General features: G+C 44.4%; 1 protein-coding gene across 1 annotated transcript in view; it reads right to left on the bottom strand.

Moving 5' to 3' along the window:
• FAM78B (family with sequence similarity 78 member B) overlaps window positions 1-13436 on the bottom strand; it is a 120672-nt gene extending 107236 nt beyond the window's left edge. Inside the window, exon 1 of the mRNA XM_056523600.1 lies at window positions 12614-13436. Coding sequence (XP_056379575.1) covers window positions 12614-12876 — 263 coding nt within the window. The 5' untranslated portion in view covers window positions 12877-13436. The remainder of the gene's footprint in view (window positions 1-12613) is intronic.
• Window positions 13437-22232: the final 8796 nt, after the last annotated feature.

The raw sequence follows: 22232 nt of genomic DNA on the forward strand, positions 1-22232 counted from the left end.
ACTGCCATAAGGAATGCAGCATTCACACCTGCCATCCTGCCGCCCCACAAGGAGCTGTTCCTGGCTTGGAATCCGGTTTCTCCGAAGAAAAACTTGGGAAGAAGTGCCATTTTTGGCGATGGCTGCAGGAGCGTCACTGCATGTATCTCCTGCCTTCACGGCTGAGCACGGTATCTATGACATAGAGATGATGTGGGTGTTACAAGGTTCTCTAGATGCAGTGTTTCTCAACCAGGATGCCTCCAGCTGTTGCAAAACTACAACTCCCAGCATGCCCGGACAGCCTTCGGCTGTCCGGGCATGCTGGGAGTTGTAGTTTTGCAACAGCTGGAGGCGCCTTGGTTGGGAAACACTGCCCTAGGAACATATATCCAGGGTTACCCCGGAGGTAGATGACTATATAAACATGGATGATTCTCATCATGACAATCACGATGCTTTACTTAAAGGATGCTGGGTCCTGGCAAAATGATGCGGTCATCGGAAAATATCGAGGGCAGTATGGAGGTGGTTTAACTGAGTCATAGGAATCCCTGAGGGCCCAGGACCACGCAGGAAGACAGCGATCATCTGCTGACTTACAAGTACAAGCTCGACTACAAGAATGAGCTCAGATTATCTTAAAGGAAGGAAGCTATATAACAAAACATAATACAAAATAGTAAATAAAATATGTACCGTAATATATATATATATATATATATATATATATATATATATATATATAAATATATATACACACACAAAATATAATACAAAATAGTAAATAAAATATGTATAATATAATATATATATATATATATATATTCATAATATAATGCAAAATAGTAAATAAAATATGTATAATATAAATATACAAAATATAATACAAAATAGTAAATAAAATATGTCATATATATATATACATAATATAATACAAAATAGTAAATAAAATATGTCATATATATATATATACATAATATAATACAAAATAGTAAATAAAATATGTCATATATATATATATATATATATATACACAAAATATAATACAAAATAGTAAATAAAATATGTATAATATATATATATACATACAAAATATAATACAAAATAGTAAATAAAATATGTATAATATATATATACATACAAAATATAATACAAAATAGTAAATAAAATATGTATACTATATATATATATATATATATATATATATATATATATATATAAAATTTACTATTATATATTATATTTACTATTTTCCTATATATTATATATTTACTATTTTGTGTGTGTATACAGTGGTCCCTCAACATACGATGGTAATTTGTTCCAAATGAACGATCGTTAGTTGAAACCATCGTATGTTGAGGGATCCGTGCAATGTAAAGTATAGGAAGTTATACTCACCTGTCCCCAAGCTCCGGACCGTCACCAGTGCCCTGGATGTCGCCTTCCATCGCTGTCGCCGCGTCCCCGGGGTATCCCCGCCGCTCAGAGCGCCGCTCCTGGGATCGTCGCTCTTCATCGCCGTCATCACGTCGCTGCGCACGCCGCTCCTATTGGATGACGGGATGGCATGCGCGGCGACGTGATGACGACAAAGGAGAGTGACGAGAGAACGATCCGGAGCGCTGGGGACAGGTAAGTGATCAACACCAGACCACACGGGGCACCTTAAACGGCTATCCGGCGGCAGCTGAGGCAGTCTGCGCTGCCGGATAGCCGTTTATGCGATGGCCCCAACATACAAAAGCATCGTATGTTGATGCTGTCTTCAACATGCGATGGCCTCTGAGAGGCCATCGTATGTTGAAATGATCATATGTCGGGGACATCATAAGTCAGGGTATCACTATATATATATATATATATATATATATATATATATATATATATATAGAACCTATATTTCTATTTGATATATAATTTAAAAAAATAAAGTCCAGCGAGTGCCTAGAGGCATACGTTTCCAACCCAGGGACAATGCATATATGGGTAATATGGAATACAATGGAATGGAATATGGCCAATAGATTCCCCCTAGATCTCATACTTTGGAATATGGACTTTTTGCAGAGGGATGTTTTGGCTGCTAAAGATAAGATAACGGTCACTAATTCTACACGAAAATCTGTCCTGAGGACGAATTTTCTAAATTACAAGTTAAACATGCTCATTATTTGCAGAAGGTGAAAAGTGAACTAGAAGGTATAAAGAGACACAAATGGTTCCGAGACTCCACCGACTACAATAATGGTCGAGTATAAATGTGGGGGTCACAAACACCAACATGTCTATCACCAAGGAGACCCAGGGACACAAAACCTGAGACACAACAGAAAACACCTACTGTGACTTATAACCTTGTTTCATCCAGCACAATCCCACTGGATTTTTTGGAGCTTCACCAGGGCTCAAGTCCTGCAGGAACGTGTAGGAACTGAGTTCCTGCACTTTTCCACAGCAGGAACATGGTTCCCATTAGCAGGAGCCCTGCAGGACCAGCCCTTGAGTGGAAATCTTGGGTGAGTTCCTGCACTTATTTTTCCAGGACTTGACCCCTGAGCTTCATCAAACACGTTAACGACGCCCCACACGACGAGGAGGCCGGCGCCGGCGGGAATGCAAAGAACAAGCAATGCACACCCAGGGGACCACAGACCCGGATAAACAACAAAAAGAGGTGGTAAATATTTCATCTACTCTATTGACTGAGACACAAATGGAATTACTAGCAAAAGGACTGAGTTTTTGCCCCACGTACTATCGTGATTGGTTCCAGCTCAAACTGGATTTTAACCAATTTTTCAGGAAACTTAAACTGAAGACTTGGTTTGCCAATAAATTGCTTGTACATTCCAACACTTTGTCTGTCCTCGATTCCACTGGAAGCGAAGAGAGTGGATTTAGAGCTGCTGATTTGGCCCTCAAGGTGCCCAGCAATTTTATTCCACCGACTAGTCCAGTACAATCGAAACATTCAGCACATTGGTTAAGAATGATTTAGACAAAATACGATCAGATGATCCCATGTCTATACGCCCTAATTTATCTAAAGCACAGCGGCTGGCATTGAACCAGCTAGTCCATGACCACAACCTAATCATCAAGCCCGCTGAAATGTGGTCATGGACCGATCGAAATATATAGAAGAGTCCAGTGACATACAAACAATTGAAATTTGACCCTAAATGTGATATAGAAAAAAAGATTGGTGAATGCCTGACAGTGGCCCTTTCGGGGGGGGGGGGGGGGGGGGGGTTAAATGACAAGGCATTATTTGATTTTCTTACAGTATTACACCCTACCACTCCTTTTTTATATGTTTTACCAAAGATCCACAAATCACTTGTGGACCCTCCCGGAAGTCCTATTGTCTCCGGGAGGGGGTCGATTACCAGCCAAATTTCTATTTTTTTAGACAAAATCTTAAGACCTTATGCCATTAGCTCTAAATCATTTATTAGGGACACGGCAGACTTTTTGAATCGAATTGAGTCAATCAAAATCCCTGAAAACACTGTTTTGGCATCTTTAGATGTAACATCACTGTACACATCTATACCACATGAATCCGGCCTTGATGCGGTATGGAGAGCCATTGAGGCAGATTTTTCTATAGAGAAATGCACATTTATTCTAACTCTACTGGAAATTGTACTGAGACAAAATTACTTTATGTTTAATGACAAATTTTATTTACAGTTATCCAGGACCGCCATGGGCACTAACATGGCACCTATGTATACCCCTGTGTTCATGCCGGCCATGGAAGAGATGTTTGTCTATGGGAGCCACCACTTCAGCCATGTGCTGGGGTGGTGGTGTTATATAGACAACATCTTTTTAATATGGACAGGCTCTAACCATGAATTGTACGGATTTATTACACAGACAGAAAAGTGTGACCACCTCCCCTAGGATAGCATTTGTATCCACCTACAGCCATAAGTCCGATAAAATTGCCAAGAGTATCCACAAACACTGGTCGGTCCTCAAAGACTATCATCCGGAGATTCCGGAGTTTCAGGTACTCCCTCCCCCCCCCCCCCTCATGTCATAAATATAGGAAACCCCCGAGTCTGAAAGACAGGTTGGTAAAAACTGACGTGCCTCCAGAATTGAGTGGTAGGCAAAAATTTTGACTGTCAATCGAAAAGGCTCATATCCATGTGGTTGTCCTAGGATGTACAAGGGAGCGGTATTTGTTGATCCAAGGACACATAAAGGATATAAATTGAAGTATTTCTTAACCTGTACATCTGATTTTATTATTTATGCATTATCTTGTCCATGCCAACATCTCTATATCGGTGAAACAACACTTGATTTCCGCACCCGCCTCAACCAACACCGGTACTCCATTAGGAAGGGTCGAATGGATTTACCGATGTCCAAACATTTTGTTGAGACGGGACATGCGGAACATGAGTTACGTTTTACCTTAATAGATCATGTTCCCCTATCTAAACGAGGAGGGGATAGGAATAGTCGTTTGAAAAAAAAATGACTATTTGAATGCCCACTGGGAATAAATGTTTTGCTGTCCTGAGTTTTGCCTGGTCCTTCAGCGCCTGAGTTCCATCCTTCCTTGGAGGTGATTGTTTTTATTTGAACAAGAGGGAATTATATTGGATTTATGAGTTAGATACTCTCCGCCCTCGTGGCCGTAACGTTGATATATTATCATATTATAATAATATATTACTACAAGACTCACTTGATATTTACACTGTTTTTTTCTTCTTTTTATTCTAGAACATGAAGTTTTCATTATACTCTACAGTAGATCTTGAAGCATCAGTTGTTTTGGGGACGGATCACCAACATACACGCAGAATTTTATTATGTTACTATCTACTATATATTTTGAACCTAAATGCATGTATAGATCCATATTAATAAAACTATATTTTTTAATATTTTTTGTTTCGTTTTTTTAGCGGTAGGGTATATATGTGTATTGGCCCCTATGGGATGGGCGCATATATACAGGTACTTAGTACATATATGACACCTCTTAGTATACCACACTAATTTGTGTATTTTACGTAAAACATCACCTATAGATCTGTAGTCTGTGCGGGCTTGCACATAGCTTGGTGCATATCTACACCTACAGATACTTAACACATATTTACTTAAAAAAAACTTTAAATTTTTCATCTTCACATATTTTTTATTTTGTTTACACACATTTTTTCACATTAAAAACCAGTCTTGTATTTTTACACAAAGGTTTTCTTATACACATAGTGATACATATAGATTTATAGCTTGTGCGGGCATGTATACAATTTGGCAGATGTTTACACTTATAAATATCTAACACATCATTTTTTTATAAATAATTTTTTTTTTTTTATATTTTTACATATATTGTCACACAGCTATTATATACTCCTTTACACATATTTTTTCACACTAGAAGTATTATTTTCTGCACTTCAGTACACACACGATCCATACACATATAGGCATATATCTATTCTTATGTTTATTGGTTTGATATATACATATTGATATCTGAGGTCTGTTTTATCAATGCTACATATAGCTTAATACATATTGACATTAATCTGGATATAGTGACGATCCCTGACCCTGCCCTGCAGCCTGATGCCGCTCCTGGCTTCAGAATAGGTGATGCGCATGCGCGATCTCTGCGCCGATCACATGACTACAGGCTGGGTAAGAGGTGAGTCACGTGACTTACAATACGGAACAGAACGCCGAGATGGCGGATACACATCTGTAGGTAAGCGTGGATCTGTCCCCATAGCAATGTTGTTTTTAATCAGCACTATCACATACAGACAGCTTGAAACTTAAAGGGGTACTCCCGTGGAAAGGGGTACTACCGTTTAAATCAACTGGTGCCAGAAAGTTAAACAGATTTGTAAATTACTTCTATTAAAAAATCTTAATCTTTCCAGTACTTTTTAGGGTCTGTATACTACAGAAGAAATGGTTTTCTTTTTGGAACACAGAGCTCTCTGCTGACATCATGACCACAGTGCTCTCTGCTGACATCTCTGTCCATTTTAGGAACTGTCCAGAGCAGCATATGTTTGCTATGGGGATTTTCTCCTACTTTGGACAGTTCTTAAAATGGACAGAGATGTCAGCAGAGAGCACTGTGCTCATGATGTCAGCAGAGAGCTCTGTGTTCCAAAAAGAAAATAATTTCCTCTGTAATATTCGGCAGCTAATAAGTACCGGAAGGATTAAGATTTTTTAATAGAAGTAATTTACAAATCTGTTTAACTTTCTGGCACCAGTTGATTAAAAAAAAAAAAAAAAAGTTTTCCACAGGAGTACCCCTTTAATTACTGAACTGTATCTTACAACTTGATAAATGAAGTTCGGATATGTATTTTACTGTATAATACTGCACTGAACTTGCACTTTATTCTATGTTATTTTATATGGCGGATATATATGATATGGGCACTTTTTATGATTTTTTTTCCTATATTGTTTTGTATATTGGTTAATTGTCTGATAAGATGCTACACCCTATAAAATGTTACCTTTAGCATTTGTATACTATGCTTGATAAAGATGGTGTGATACCATTGAAACGTTGTACTGTGAACATGGGCCAATAAAGCTCTGCTGATCTGCACCGGTTATCTTTGGGTGTGCTGCTGTATCTATACGTGTGGTATACCGTATATACTCGAGTATAAGCCGACCCGAATATAAGCCGAGGCCCCTAATTTAACCCCAAAAACCCAGGAAAAGTTATTGACTCGACTATAAGCCTAGGGTGGGAAATACATCATCCCCCCATGTCATCATCCAGACCCCCATCATCATCCAGAGCCTCGTCATCACCCCCCCCCCCCCTTCATCATCACCGCCTGTCAACACCTTCATCAGTGGTCTTCAACCTGCGGACCTCCAGAGGTTTCAAAACTACCACTCCCAGCATGCCTAGCATTTCAGTATTTATGAGCTGCTGAAGTTGAGTTGTTCTTTTCTAAGTGCTCTCTGATGACACGTGTCTCAGGAACTGTCCAGAGTAGAAGCAAATCCCCATAGCAAACCTCTTCTACTCTGTGCAGTTCCTGAGACAAGCAGAGATGTCAGCAGAGAGCACTGTTGCCAGACAGAAAACAACAACTCAACTTCAGCAGCTGATAATTATTGAAAGAATTAAGATTTTTTAATAGAAGTAATTTACGAATCTGTTTAACTTTCTGGAGCTAGTTGAGATATATATATATATATATATATATATATATATATATATTAGGGGTGTGAATCGCCAAGAATTTGGCGATTCGATTCGAATCGCGATACCAGTGTGGCGATTCGATATATCGCGATATATCGCGATACCGTCTAGGTGACGATACATCGCGATATATCGCCCACCTGGGAGCATTCATAGATCCCAATAGACGCCGCTGTCAGCTTTGACAGCGGCGATCTAGTACTCCGGTGCTCACTTTTCTCATTTTATCCTGTCCGGGCTGCAAAATAAAATAAAACACACTTTCTCTTACCTGCCAACGAGCCCGCGGAGCTCCGGTACAGGTGTTCGGTCCCCGGGCTGTATTCTTCTTACTTCCTGTTAGCCCGGCACGTCACATGGAGCTTCAGCCTATCACCAGCGGAGGCGGGACATCGCTGCGGCCAGTGATAGGCTGAAGCTCCGTGTGACGTGCCGGACTAACAGGAAGTAAGAAGAATACAGCCCGGGGACCCAACACCTGTACCGGAGCTCCGCGGGCTCGTTGGCAGGTAAGATAAAGTGCGTTTTATTAAAAATTCCACATCCCTAAAAGAATCGATTCAAAAATATTTTGAATCGATTCTGTATCGGCAAATGAAAAATCGCGATTATCGCGAGAATCGATTTTTTCTTACATCCCTAATATATATATAAAGTTATTTTTTCCTGGAATACCCCTTTAAGCATGTGGATATCCAACTGGCCGTCCTTTGCTCTCCAGGGAGATAAGAGGTATCTAGCAGAAGCTAATTTCCCCTTTTCCCCACTGTGAACACATGCACGCTTGGCCAAAGTGAGAGTGCATCCATAAACAGATACTACTGTATTTATCAAAGATAAAGGACCTCCTGTGTGCCGAGAGAGAGGGGGGTCTCCGGAATAAAAAAAAAACAAAGGATTGCTAAAAATCTTGACGCTTTTATTCAATCATTGATTCATTTGGAGTAAGGGAAATTGATTTCATTACTGATAAGTGGGGGAAATAACACGTTCAATTAAAAGGAATTATTAAAATAAAAATGTCCATTTTTTCCTTTTCGTGTTCGGAAGCTCCACAGGAAGCAGTGCGCACGCTAATTGTCCGCGGTTCTGCTAAAGAGCGTCTCTGGGTAAAGAGGCACTCGTGTATGAAGTCATTGTGGAGAGCTACCAAAGCCAAAGCCGCCATCTGAGAGGAAAAATAACAATTCTAAGAAGCAATGCTAATATCATGCAAATGTGCCTGGAGGTTCTCTGGTCTGCAGATGTTGTATATTTCTAGGTTTTCCAACCTGTCAGCCTCCAGCTGTTGCAAAACTACAACTCCCAGCATGCCCGGACAGCCGAAGGAGAATCACATCACCCCCTTCATCCATCTCCTTATCTCATTGGTTTAATTTGATAGAATTATGTCTTTTTTTCAATGGTGCTATGTATCTATAGTTACATAGTGACTGTGACTGGAAGTGCTTGTTCTTAAAGGGGTACTCCAGTGGGAAAAAAAAAATTCTGAATCAACTAGTTCCAGAAAGTAATACAGATTTGTAAATTACTTCAATTAAAAAAATCTTATCAGCTGCTCCATATGCTCCAGAGGAAGTTGTGTAGTTCTTTCCAGTCTGACCACAGTGCTCTCTGCTGACACCTCTGTCCATTTAAGGCTGGGTTCACATCACGTTTTTGCCATACTGTTTTCAATCCGTTTTCTACAGAAAACCGTATGGCAAAAAAACGGATGGAACAGTATGGGAAAAAGTAAACTGTATGCTGTTTTTAAAAGTGCATACAGTTCCATCCGTTTTTATATAAAAAAAAAAAAACATAAGTTTTTGATAATTTTGTCCATTTTTAAAGGGAGGGGTGTTGGGTGGGGACTTTAGGATGCAAATGCGCATGTGCAAAGTGAAAACCGTATACGGTTTCCCGTATGGAACCGTATACGTGTGCGTTTCCCATTGACGTCCATGTTAAAAAAAAGTATGCGGTTGCAACCACGGTTTTGACTCCGGTTTAAAAACCGTACTGCAACCACATACTTTTTTTTAACAAGGATGTCAATGGGAAACGCACATGTATACGGTACCATACGGGAGAAACGTATACGGTTTTTACTTTGCACATGCGCATTTGCATCCTAAAGTCCCCACCCAACACCCCTCCCTTTAAAAATGGACAAAATTATCAAAAACGTATGTTTTTTTTTTTTTTTATAAAAACGGATGGAACTGTATGCACTTTTAAAAACAGTATACAGTTTAAAAACGCATACTGCTTACTTTTTCCCATACTGTTCCATCCGTTTTTTTGCCGTACGGTTTTCTTTAGAAAAACGGATTGAAAACAGTATGGCAAAAACGTGATGTGAACCCAGCCTAAGGGACTGTCCAGAAGAGAAGCAAATCCCCATAGGAAACCTCTCCTGCTTTGGACAGTTCCTGACATGGACAGAGGTGTCAGCAGAGAGCACTGTGGTCAGACTAGAAAGAACTACACAACTTCCTCTGGAGCATACAGCAGCTGATAAGATTTTTTAATTGAAGTAATTTACAAATCTGTGTTACTTTCGGGAACTAGTTGATTCGGAAAAAAAATGTTTTCCACTGGAGTACCCCTTTAAGAACAAGCACTTCCAGTCACAGTCACTATGTAACTATAGATACATAGCACCATTGAAAAAAAGACATAATTCTATCACATTAAACCAATGAGATAAGGAGATGGATGAAGGGGAGGAGATGTGATTCTCCTTCGGCTGTCCGGGCATGCTGGGAGTTGTAGTTTTGCAACAGCTGGAGGCACCATGGTCACGAAGCACTGTCTTTTTGCTTTATACAGTTAACCCAGTGTTTAAAAAAACAGGGTGCCTCCAGCTGTTGCAAAACTACAACTCCCAGCATGCACATACAGCCAAAGGCTGTACAGGCAACTGGAAGCTGTAGATTGGCAACAGCTGGAGGCACCCTGGTTGGGGAGCACTGACTTTTTGCTTTATACAGTTAACCCAGTGTTTACCAACCAGGGTTCCTCCAGTTGTTGCAAAACTACAACTCCCAGCATGCCCGGACAGCCTTTGGCTGTCCGGGTATGCTTGGAGTTGTAGTTTTGCAACAGCTGGAGGCACCCTGGTTGGAAAGCACTGACTTTTTTTGCTTTATACAGTTAACCCAGTGTTTACCAACCAGGGTTCCTCCAGCTGTTGCAAAACTACAACTCCCAGCATGCCAAAGGCTGTCTGGGCCTGCTGGGAGTTGTAGTTTTGCAACAGCTGGAGGCACCCTGGTTGGAAAGCACTAACTTTTTTTTGCTTTATACAGTTAACCCCAAAAAAGTCAGTGCTTCCCAACCAGGGTGCCTCCAGCTGTTGCCAATCTACAACTCCCAGTTGCCTGGACGGCCTTTGGCTGTCTGTGCATGCTGGGAGTTGTAGTTTTGCAGCAGCTGCAGGCACCCTGGTTGAGAAACACTGCCTTAAGCGTATGGCTCAGTGTAACCTGGCGATAAGAGCGGAACATTTTGGTAGCTGGGCCCTTTAAGGGTTTGCTTTCCTTGCCTCGTTCTGCTCCATTATCGGATTGCTACCACTTAAGGGGATAATTCTAACGCTTGTATATAAACTAAACGATAAAAGGTTATTTTTACCAAAATTGCAGGGAGCTCGTATCACATTGGTACAATTCAGGATCCAACTCGCAACGCAGCGCAGCACCGACCTCTGATAGTACAGCAGACAGCGGTACAGCCATAGACGGTACTAAAGTATATACTGTATATAATTCCCTATATAATGTTACCATGTTGTTGCATTTAGGATGTGCTGGGATTTAACACTTACTGTACCTAACCCATTCTCCACGCGGGTGAACCTGATCCATGGCACAGAATGGACCTTACAGCTGTCATGGCTCCAGCTATCACCCTGACATCTCAGATGGCATTTACCGCCATCCCACTACCGCTCTGCCATGTGGGCACTGAGGCGCTGCCAGCTTCCTATGTCATTGCTGCTTCTATGGAGTATAATCCCCCTTAATGTGTCCTTGACCCCGGGGACATCAGCGGATGACTCTTGTATGGGGGCCAGGCGCAGCATCCTGTTACCCTAATGATAAGACCAGCGCAGAACTAAGGGCCCCATATATGCCCCCCACCCGGGTACAGACAATGAAGAATTCACAGGCAGCATCTTCAGGACCTGTCATTGAGGCACAATGATTCCACGTTATGGAGATCTCCAAAATGAAAGAGGTGCAGATGAATTTGGAAGTGGTCTCCAAATCCTAGACCTTCAGCTGTTGGCGAACTACAACTCCCAGCATGCAGGGAGTTTTAGTTTTGGACCCCGTTCTGCATTACTCAATGAGGAGGGGATCCCGTCTCTCTAATGACATCCTTATGTGCAGTGGTAACCAAACGGTGGCCCTCCAGATGTTGCAAAACTACAACTCCCAGCATGCCCAAATAGTGTTTGGAATTCTGGGCATGCTGGGAGTTGTAGTTTCGCAACAGCTTTGAACTTCATGCTGTATAACCCACTGAAAAGGTCTCTGCCCTCAGACCAACAATCATATCCTCTTTGGCAGTGGTCCTCAAACTGTGGTCCTCCAGCTGTTGGTTGTCTGGACATGCTGGGAGTTGTAGTCTTGCGACAGCTGTGGATCTTATCCTGCATTGCCCAGTGAGAAGGTCTCCGCTCTCAGACCCTCAATCACGTCCTTTTGGGCAGTGGTCTCAAAAGTGTGGACCTCCAGCTGTTGTGGAACTACAGCTCCCAGCATTCCTGGACAGCCAACTGTCATTGAGGCACAATGATTACATGGTATGGAGATAATGAAAGATCCTCAGATGCATTACTCACTGACATGGTCCCTGCTCTCAGACCCTCAAACACATCCTCTTGGGCAGTGGTCTCCAAACTACAACTCCCAGCATGCCCAAACAGCTGTGGACCTTCTTCTGCATTTCCCAGGAGAAGGTCCCTGCTCTCAGACCTCCAATCACATCTTCTAGAGCAGTCCTCCCCACACAGTGACCCTCCAGCCATTGTCAGCCCAGTCATGCTGGGACTTGTAGTTCTCCAGCAGCTGAAGGTCCACGGTTTGGAGACCGAGGCTCTTTGGGGGTGTCATGATCATGCATCTGAACCCTTTCTGACATTTCTATAACTGGAGGTCCAACTAGGACTCCGGGGAGGTCCCTACTATTGCACAAAAATAGATACAAATACATAAATAGAAAAACAAATGAGATACAAATACAAAACAAATGAGATACAAACACATCCAGGAGAGAAGCCCTGCAATGTCACATAACCTTGGGGGGGAGGGGGATAGCCCTTACACATGGTCCCAGTGCCACACACCAGACTGGCATATGCCATCCAGGTATAGAGGGGTAGGTGAGGGGGGGTTGACTTACATGCCCAGGTCGCTGTAGATATTGAAGAACTCCATTTGGTTGCAGGCTTGGATCCAACCCACCACCCAGGTCTCATTCCTGGGCATGGGGGGCATGACCACCCGGGCCGATGCCTTGAAGTAGGGGGTCTTGTACCTTAAGACAATGGGCGAGTTCTCCTCGATGGAGGTCGGGCACTGGTCTATGGTGGCACACACGTCGTACACCGTGATGTTCTCCCTGCGGATGCGGGACTTACAGGTGAGGCTCTGCAGACAGCCCATGATCGCCGCTTCGCTCGGGGGCAGGAGGGCAGAGGCATCAATTCCACGGAACAGGGCGATCGCCGCGGTGGGAAACAATGGAGGCTGCAGCGGAGGATGCCGCGGCGGGATCCAGTGTCATGTGTGACGATCCAGTGCGGCGCCAGTGAGGATGAGGAGCAGTCCGGGGAATGTCATACGGCAGCCGCTGCTGTACACTGATGGATGCCCCCCGCCCCTCCTCCTCCTCCCTACCATGCTCTTCTCCGGTGCCACCTGCCCAACCTGTGCCCCCCGGCCGATCCGTGCCCCTCTGCTCTGCTCCTGCTGGGCTCACCACGGCTTGTCATGTCCCGGGCGGCGGCTGTCACCGAGCACTGTCACCACCGGGAGCCCCGAGGGGCACCAACCTACCGCCGCCGCTCTACAGCGCTGTGCCCGCTCCGGGAGGAGGAGCCGACAGTGAGGGAGCGCACACCCCGCCGGGCACCAGGGCTCCCGATCACCGGGGTCAGGAGGAGATTAGGAAGGTGCAAATCCCCTGCTGTCACCTCATGGTGGGGGAGGACGCACCGTGTGCACAGGACACATGACAGGCGGCCAGCAAAGGAGGGGCCCCCGAGAGCCCCGACTACTACAGGGAGCTGAGAGGAGGGGGCCCCGACTACTGCAGACCCCACTGACAGCAATAAAGGGAACTGGGGGCCATAAGAGGAGGGGGCCCCGACTACTGCAGACCCCACTGACAGCAATAAAGGGAACTGGGGGCCATAAGAGGAGGGGGCCCCGACTACTGCACACCTCACTGACAGCAATACAGGGAACTGGGGGCCATAAGAGGAGGGGGCCCCTGAGAGCTCCGACTACTACAGGGAGCTGAGAGGAGGGGGCCCCGACTACTGCAGACCCCACTGACAGCAATAAAGGGAACTGGGGGCCATAAGAGGAGGGGCCCCTGAGAGCCCCGACTACCACACACCTCACTGACAGCAATACAGGGAACTGGGGGCCATAAGAGGAGGGGCCCCTGAGAGCCCCGACTACCACACACCCCACTGACAGCAATACGGGGAACTGGGGGCCATAAGAGGAGGGGCCCCTGAGAGCCCCGACTACCGCACACCCCACTGACAGCAATACAGGGAACTGGGGGCCATAAGAGGAGGGGGCCCCCGAGAGCCCCGACTACTACAGGGAGCTGAGAGGAGGGGGCCCCGACTACTGCAGACCCCACTGACAGCAATACAGGGAACTGGGGGTCATAAGAGGAGGGGGCCCCGACTACTGCACGCCTCACTGACAGCAATACAGGGAACTGGGGGCCATAAGAGGAGGGGGCCCCCGAGAGCCCCGACTACTACAGGGAGCTGAGAGGAGGGGGCCCCCGAGAGCCCCGACTACTACAGGGAGCTGAGAGGAGGGGGCCCCGACTACTGCAGACCCCACTGACAGCAATACAGGGAACTGGGGGCCATAAGAGGAGGGGGCCCCGACTACTGCACGCCTCACTGACAGCAATACAGGGAACTGGGGGCCATAAGAGGAGGGGGCCCCCGAGAGCCCCGACTACTACAGGGAGCTGAGAGGAGGGGGCCCCGACTACTGCAGACCCCACTGACAGCAATACGGAGAACTGGGGGCCATAAGAGGAGGGGGCCCCCGAGAGCCCCGACTACTGCAGACCTCACTGACAGCAATACAGGGAACTGGGGGCCATAAGAGGAGGGGGCCCCCCGAGAGCCCCGACTACTGCAGACCCCACTGACAGCAATACAGGGAACTGGGGGCCATAAGAGGAGGGGGCCCCCGAGAGCCCCGACTACTGCAGACCCCACTGACAGCAATACAGGGTACTGGGGGCCATAAGAGGAGGGGGCCCCTGAGAGCCCCGACTACTGCAGACCTCACTGACAGCAATACAGGGAACTGGGGGCCATAAGAGGAGGGGGCCCCCGAGAGCCCCGACTACTGCAGACCCCACTGACAGCAATACAGATAACTGGGGGCCATAAGAGGAGGGGGCCCCTGAGAGCCCCGACTACTGCACACCTCACTGACAGCAATACGGAGAACTGGGGGCCATAAGAGGAGGGGGCCCCTGAGAGCCCCGACTACCGCACACCCCACTGACAGCAATACGGAGAACTGGGGGCCATAAGAGGAGGGGACTCTGAAAGCCCCGACTATCTATCTATCTATCTTATCTATCTATCTATCATATTTCTGTTTCATTATCTGTCTATCCATCTAATCTATTTTTATCTTTCTAATATCTGTCTATATATTTCATATATATTTATCTATCAAATCTATCTATTTTTTTATTTATTTATCTGTCTATTTAATCATCTATCTCCTATGTATCCATATTTCTTTCTATTCCTCTTATTAGTAAGAAGCCCCTTGTTGGTAGGTAGGTAATCCCCTTATTAGGTAGAGGCCCCCAAGTTGATGCAGGGATTCCCTCCTATTAGGTAGAGGCCCCCAGTGGATATGTAGGGAACCCCTTTTAAGCTCAAAGCCCCTAGTAGGTAGACAGGGAGTCCCCACAATTAGGTGGATGCCCCAGTAGGAAGGTAGAGAATCCCTCCTCCCTATCAGCTAGAAGTCTCCCCCCAGTGGGTAGGTAATTTTCCACAGAACATAATTAAATCCATCACAGATCCATAACATACTGAGCATGAGGAGTCCTGGTGGTCTGGGGGAGATGTGTTGTGTGTGACCATCAGGTTCTGCACCTCCCTGCAACCCCACTCTCTGCAACCCAGAGGCCAACCAGCATCGTGTGCTCCTTGGTGGACACCGGGGTAACGGGGAAGCCAAGAGCAGTGTGAGCTTTCCCTAAGCCTCCACAAAGAGAGGCCATTGATCCTGGACCCTTCCCATAGAACCATAGACCCCCGGTTTAAGAGAGCTTGCGTCAGATTGCATTCTTGGGCACTTTTTTTTTGTGTGGCACACTGTTTTTGCACTTGGGGGAATAGAGACCATTTCTCAGGCTTCTTAATTTTTTACCATGTACAATGGCAGGGAAGGGGGGGGGGGGGGCATTTTGTATTAATGTGCATAAAGAATCCAAGGAAAGATGGAAAAATCTCCAAAAGGCATCAAATTACAGATTAGACATTCTTATAATATGTCAACAAAAGTTAGATTTTATTTCCATCATTTACACTTTCAAAATAACAGAAAACAAAAAAATGTCATCTGCAAAAGTTTGGGCACCCTGCAGAGTTAATATCTTGTACTGCCCCCTTTGGCAAGTATCACAGCTTGTAAACATTTTTTGTAGCCAGCCAAGAGTCTTTCAATTCTTGTTTGAGGTATCTTTGCCCATTCTTCCTTACAAAAGTCTTCCAGTTCTTTGAGATTTCTGGGCTGTCTGTCACGCACTGCTCTTTTAAGGTCTATCCATAGATTTTCAATTCTGTTGAGGTCAGGAGATTGCGAAGGCCATGGCAAAACCTTCAGTTTATGCCTCTTGATGTAATCCCCTGTGGATTTCGAAGTGTGTTTAGGATCATTATCCATTTGTAGAAGCCATCCTCTCTTTAACTTCAGCTTTTTCACATATGGCATCAAGTTAGCATCCAAAATTTGCTGAAATTTTATTGAATCCATTTTTCCTTCTCGTGAAATGTTCCCTGTGCCACTGGCTGCAATACAACCCAAAGCATCATGGATCCACCCCCATGCTTAACAGTTGGACAGAGGTTCTTTTCATTAAATTCTGTTCCCCTTCTTCTCCAAACGTACCTTTGCTCATTCCGGCCAAAAAGTTCAACTTTAACCTCATCGGTCCACAGACTCAATTATTAGGGGGACAGACAGGGCAATCTGTCACAAAGACCGGGATCGCCGAACAGTGTGCTGTCTGCCTGGCGCACGAGTTCGGCACATCGCGGATCAGGTTGACAGGTTGTTGGGCGGGGCTGGAGAGGACCCAGCAGTCATGGTACATATTGGCACCAATGACAAAGTAAGAGGTAGGTGGAGTGTCCTTAAAAATGATTTCAGGGACTTAGGCCGCAAGCTTAAGGCAAGGACCTCCAAGGTAGTCTTTTCTGAAATACTACCAGTACCACGAGCCGCACCAGAGAGGCAGCGGGAGATCAGGGAGGTAAACAAGTGGCTCAGAAGCTGGTGTAGGAAGGAAGGGTTTGGGTTCATGGAGAACTGGGCTGACTTCGCTGTCGGTTACCGGCTCTACCGTAGGGACGGGCTGCACCTCAATGGGGAGGGTGCAGCTTTGCTTGGGGAGAAGATGGCTAGAAGGGTGGAGGAGTGTTTAAACTAGGGACTTGGGGGGAGGGAACCTACAGCAAAGAGGGGGAAGATAGTGTAGATAGAGAGGTGGGAATTATAAATGTACCTGGGGGTGGAGCGGAGGGAGGGGTTAGAATAGTTAATAGGAATAGGCTTCATAGGAAAATAAAACTTACACCCTTGAATCCCATTAACCCCAATAACATAAAGGATGGAAATGTAAAGTGTATGTTCACAAATGCCAGAAGCCTAGCAAATAAAATGGGGGAGCTTGAGGCCTTGATACTGGAGGAACATATTGATATAGTTGGGGTCACTGAGACATGGCTGGACTCCTCGCATGACTGGGCTGTCAATCTGCAGGGGTTTACATTGTTTCGCAAGGATAGAATGAACAGGAAAGGTGGTGGAGTTTGTCTGTATGTAAGAAGTGGTATGAAAGTCAGTGTGAACGATGCCCTAGTGTGTGATGATTCTGAGGAGGTGGAATCACTGTGGGTAGAATTACAAAAGGAGGGAAATACTGAAAAAATAATATTTGGGGTAATCTACAGACCCCCTAATATCACTGAAGAGATAGAAGTTCGGCTTCATAAACAAATAGAGAGGGCCGCCCGGGCAGGTACAGTGGTAATAATGGGAGATTTTAACTATCCAGATATAGATTGGGGTCCGGGGTTGGCTAAAACTACAAAGGGGCGACAATTCCTAAATTTATTGCAGGATAATTTTATGGGCCAGTTTGTGGAGGACCCAACAAGAAGTGATGCCTTGTTGGATCTGATCATTTCCAACAACGCAGAGCTGGTTGGTAATGTAACTGTGCGGGAAAACCTTGGTAATAGCGACCACAATATAGTTACTTTTGACTTAAAATGTAGAAAACAAAGACAGGCGGGGAAGGCAAAAACATATAACTTTAAAAAGGCAAACTTCCCTGGGCTGAGGGCTGCACTACAGGACATAGACTGGGGGGAGGTGTTCTCAAATACTGATACAGAAGGTAAATGGGACATCTTTAAATTAACTCTAAATAACTATACAGCTAAATATATACCAAAGGGGAACAAATATAAACGATTGAAACTAAATCCTACATGGCTGACAAATGAGGTTAAAAGAGCAATAAACAACAAAAAAATAGCCTTCAAAAAATACAAATCTGATGGGTCAGCTATAACATTTAAACAGTACAAAGAGCTTAATAAAATCTGTAAAAATGTAATAAAAACAGCAAAAATTCCAAATGAGAGACAGGTGGCCAAAGAAAGCAAAACTAATCCTAAATATTTTTTTAGATATATAAATGCAAAAAAACCAAGGACAGAGCATGTAGGACCCCTTAATAATGATAATGGGGAGGTTGTCACAGGCGATCAAGAGAAGGCGGAGCTACTGAATGGGTTCTTTAGTTCTGTATACACTATGGAAGAAGGAGCTGACATTGGCCAGGTCAGTGCTGGTAACACATCATGTAATGTACTGAACTGGCTTAATGTAGAGATGGTACAAGGTAAGTTAAGTGATATAAATGTAAGCAAATCCCCAGGACCGGATGGACTACACCCAAGAGTTCTTAGAGAGGTAAGTTCAGTAATATCTGTACCCCTGTTCATGATATTTAGAGATTCTCTGGTGTCTGGTATTGTGCCAAGGGACTGGCGCAAGGCGAATGTGGTGCCAATCTTCAAAAAGGGCTCTAGGTCTTCCCCAGGAAACTATAGACCGGTAAGTTTAACGTGCATTGTGGGTAAATTGTTTGAAGGACTCATAAGGGATTACATAGAGGAATACATAGGGGATAATTGTATTATAAGTGATAGCCAGCATGGGTTTACTAAGGATAGAAGTTGTCAAACCAATCTAATTTGCTTTTATGAAGAGGTGAGTAGAAGCCTTGACAGAGGAATGGCTGTGGATATAGTGTTTCTGGATTTTGCTAAAGCATTTGATACTGTCCCTCATAGACGTCTGACAGGTAAGTTAAGGTCTTTGGGTTTGGAAATTTTAGTTTGTAACTGGATTGAACACTGGCTCATGGATCGTACCCAGAGAGTGGTGGTCAATGATTCGTACTCTGATTGGTCCCCGGTTATTAGTGGTGTACCCCAAGGTTCAGTACTGGGACCGCTGTTGTTTAATTTATTTATCAATGATATAGAGGATGGTATTAACAGCTCTGTTTCTATCTTTGCAGATGACACCAAGCTTTGTAGCACGGTACAGTCTATAGAGGATGTGCATAAGTTACAAGATGACTTGGATAGACTAAGTGTCTGGGCATCCACTTGGCAAATGAGGTTCAATGTGGATAAATGTAAAGTTATGCATCTGGGTACTAATAACCTGCATGCATCGTATGTCTTAGGGGGGATTAAACTGGCAGAGTCACTGGTAGAGAAGGATCTGGGTGTACTTGTAGATCACAGACTACAGAATAGCATGCAATGTCAGGCTGCTGCTTCCAAAGCCGGCAGGATATTGTCATGTATCAAAAGAGGCATGGACTCAAGGGACAGGGACATAATACTCCCCCTTTATAAAGCATTGGTACGGCCTCACCTGGAATATGCTGTTCAGTTTTGGTCACCTGTCCATAAAAGGGACACTGCGGAGTTGGAAAGGGTGCAGAGACGCGCGACTAAACTAATATGGGGCATGGAACATCTTAGCTATGAGGAGCGATTAAAGGAGTTACAATTGTTTAGTCTTGAGAAGAGACGTTTAAGGGGGGATATGATAAACGTATATAAGTATATTAATGGCCCATACAAAAAATATGGAGAAAAACTGTTCCAGGTTAAACCCCCCCAAAGGACGAGGGGGCACTCCCTCCGTCTGGAGAAAAAAAAGTTTAGTCTCAAGGGGCGACACGCCTTCTTTACCGTGAGGACTGTGAATTTATGGAACGGTCTACCTCAGGAACTGGTCACAGCAGGAACAATTAACAGCTTTAAAACAGGATTAGATACATTCCTGGAACAAAATAAGATTAATGCTTATGAAGAAATATAAAATCTCATCCCTTCCCCAATATCGCGCCACACCCCTACCCCTTAATTCCCTGGTTGAACTTGATGGACATATGTCTTTTTTCGACCGTACTAACTATGTAACTATGTAACTTGTTTCCAAAATGCATCAGGGTTGTCTATATGTTCATTTGCAAAGTTCAAACGCTGATTTTTGAGTTGAGTACGTAGAAGAGGTTTTCTTCTGATGACTCTTCCATGAAGACCATATTTGTACAAGTATCTCTTTATAGTGGAATAGTGTACCACAACTCCAGTGTCTGCCAGATCTTTCTGGAGGGATTGTGCAGTCAAACTTGGGTTTTGAATAGTTTTTATCACAATCCTGCGAGCTGTTCTACTGATATTTTTCTTGGTCTTCCAGATCTTGCTTTAACTTCCACTGTTCCTGATGACTGCCATTTCTTAATTACATTCCGAACAGAGGATATTGACATCCAGAAACGTTTTGCTATCTTCTTATAGCCTTCTCCAGCTTTGTGAGCGTCAACTATTTTCAGTTTCAGATTTCTAGACAACTGCTTAGAAGAACCCATGGTGCTGATTGTTGGGGCAAGGTTAGATGAGTCTGGGCATTTAAAACCTTTGAGATTGACATCACCTGGTCTTCCCAGATGATGATTGAGAGTAATCCATGACACTGGCAGGTCTCAGCTTTGCAAAGGGGGCCGTGCATGCTATAAATTCTGCAGGGTGCCCAAACTTTTGCAGACTCCATTTTTTAGTTTTCTGTTATTTTGAAAGTGTAAATGATGGAACTAAAATCTAACTTTTGTTGACATATTATAAGAATGTCTAATCTGTAATTTGATGCCTTTTGGAGATTTTTCCATCTTTCCTTGGCTTCTTTATACACATTAATACACCTTTTTACCTGGGGTGCCCAAACTTTTGATCCCCACTGTAGTATAGGTCAGTGTTTACCAACCAGGGGTGCTCCCAGCTGTTGCAAAACTACAACTCCCAGCATGCCTGGACAGCCGTTGGCTGTCCAGGCATGCTGGGAGTTGTAGTTTTGCAACAGCTGGAGGCACACTGGCTGGAAAGCACTACACTATGGAATTGGAGTAGATAGCTGAGCACTGCACCCCATTACCATACAGTGTGAATTGAACGGCACTGCTCATGTTCGAGTAGGACTCCATTCACATAGGGGGACACTGAGGCATGACAATGTTTCTTACAACAGGAAATCATTATATTGTGTGAAATTATTATTATTATTATTATTATAATTTTTTTTTGCCTCATATGTATTTTGCACCTACAATATGTGAGACAGTGGCAGGAATGGTGTCCAGGGATCGCTATATTTCCCCAAGGTTCCTATTATAATTAGACACTAGATTTTTAGGAAGCGTATGTTCCATCTAGGCAAAGCTGGCTGAACTATGAGGAATACAGGCTTGATAGAGACTTTTGATGAGTCCTATATTCAAGCTTGGATTTTTATGGAAGGAAAGGTAGGATTGGCAGTGGGGTCTTTCATTTCTCTTCATGGGCCACACCAGGTCTTCAGACTAGCACAGATCAGCACAGGTGCTGAATACAGCTGGTTATTGGGTGTTAAAACTAGCTGAAAGTTCGAAAGGGAGGAACCTGACCCTCAGCCTCAAAGAGCCAACTTTGTGGTAAGCTGGTGGTGTGAGGCAACACCTTTAAAGGACATCAAAGAAAGAATAGACGGAGCACATACCAAATACTTCAATGCCGTGGCCTCTTTATTTCTTCATATGAGCCCGTAGTTCCTGCCGGTATACGCCTTGCTATATACCTTTAAAGGACATCTGCAACAAAAGACAACTTATCCCCGATCCACAGGATAAGGGATAAGTGTCTGATCGCGGGGGGTCCGACCGACTGGACCCCTCCGCGATATCCCAAACGGGGCACCTGCATTGCCGCTCTATGTGAGTGGCTAATGCGCGTAGCATTGACCTCTCTGAGGTCAACGGTACTCCCCCTCCACATACACTTCTATGGGAGATGCGGGGAGGCACGAATGCTGCCTCTCCCATAGAGATACATGGAGGAGGCATGTCGGCCGTGGCCCCATGCAGGAGATCAGACCCTGGGATC

Source organism: Hyla sarda, chromosome 6, assembly GCF_029499605.1.
Source record: "Hyla sarda isolate aHylSar1 chromosome 6, aHylSar1.hap1, whole genome shotgun sequence".
NCBI classification, from domain to species: Eukaryota; Metazoa; Chordata; class Amphibia; order Anura; family Hylidae; genus Hyla; species Hyla sarda.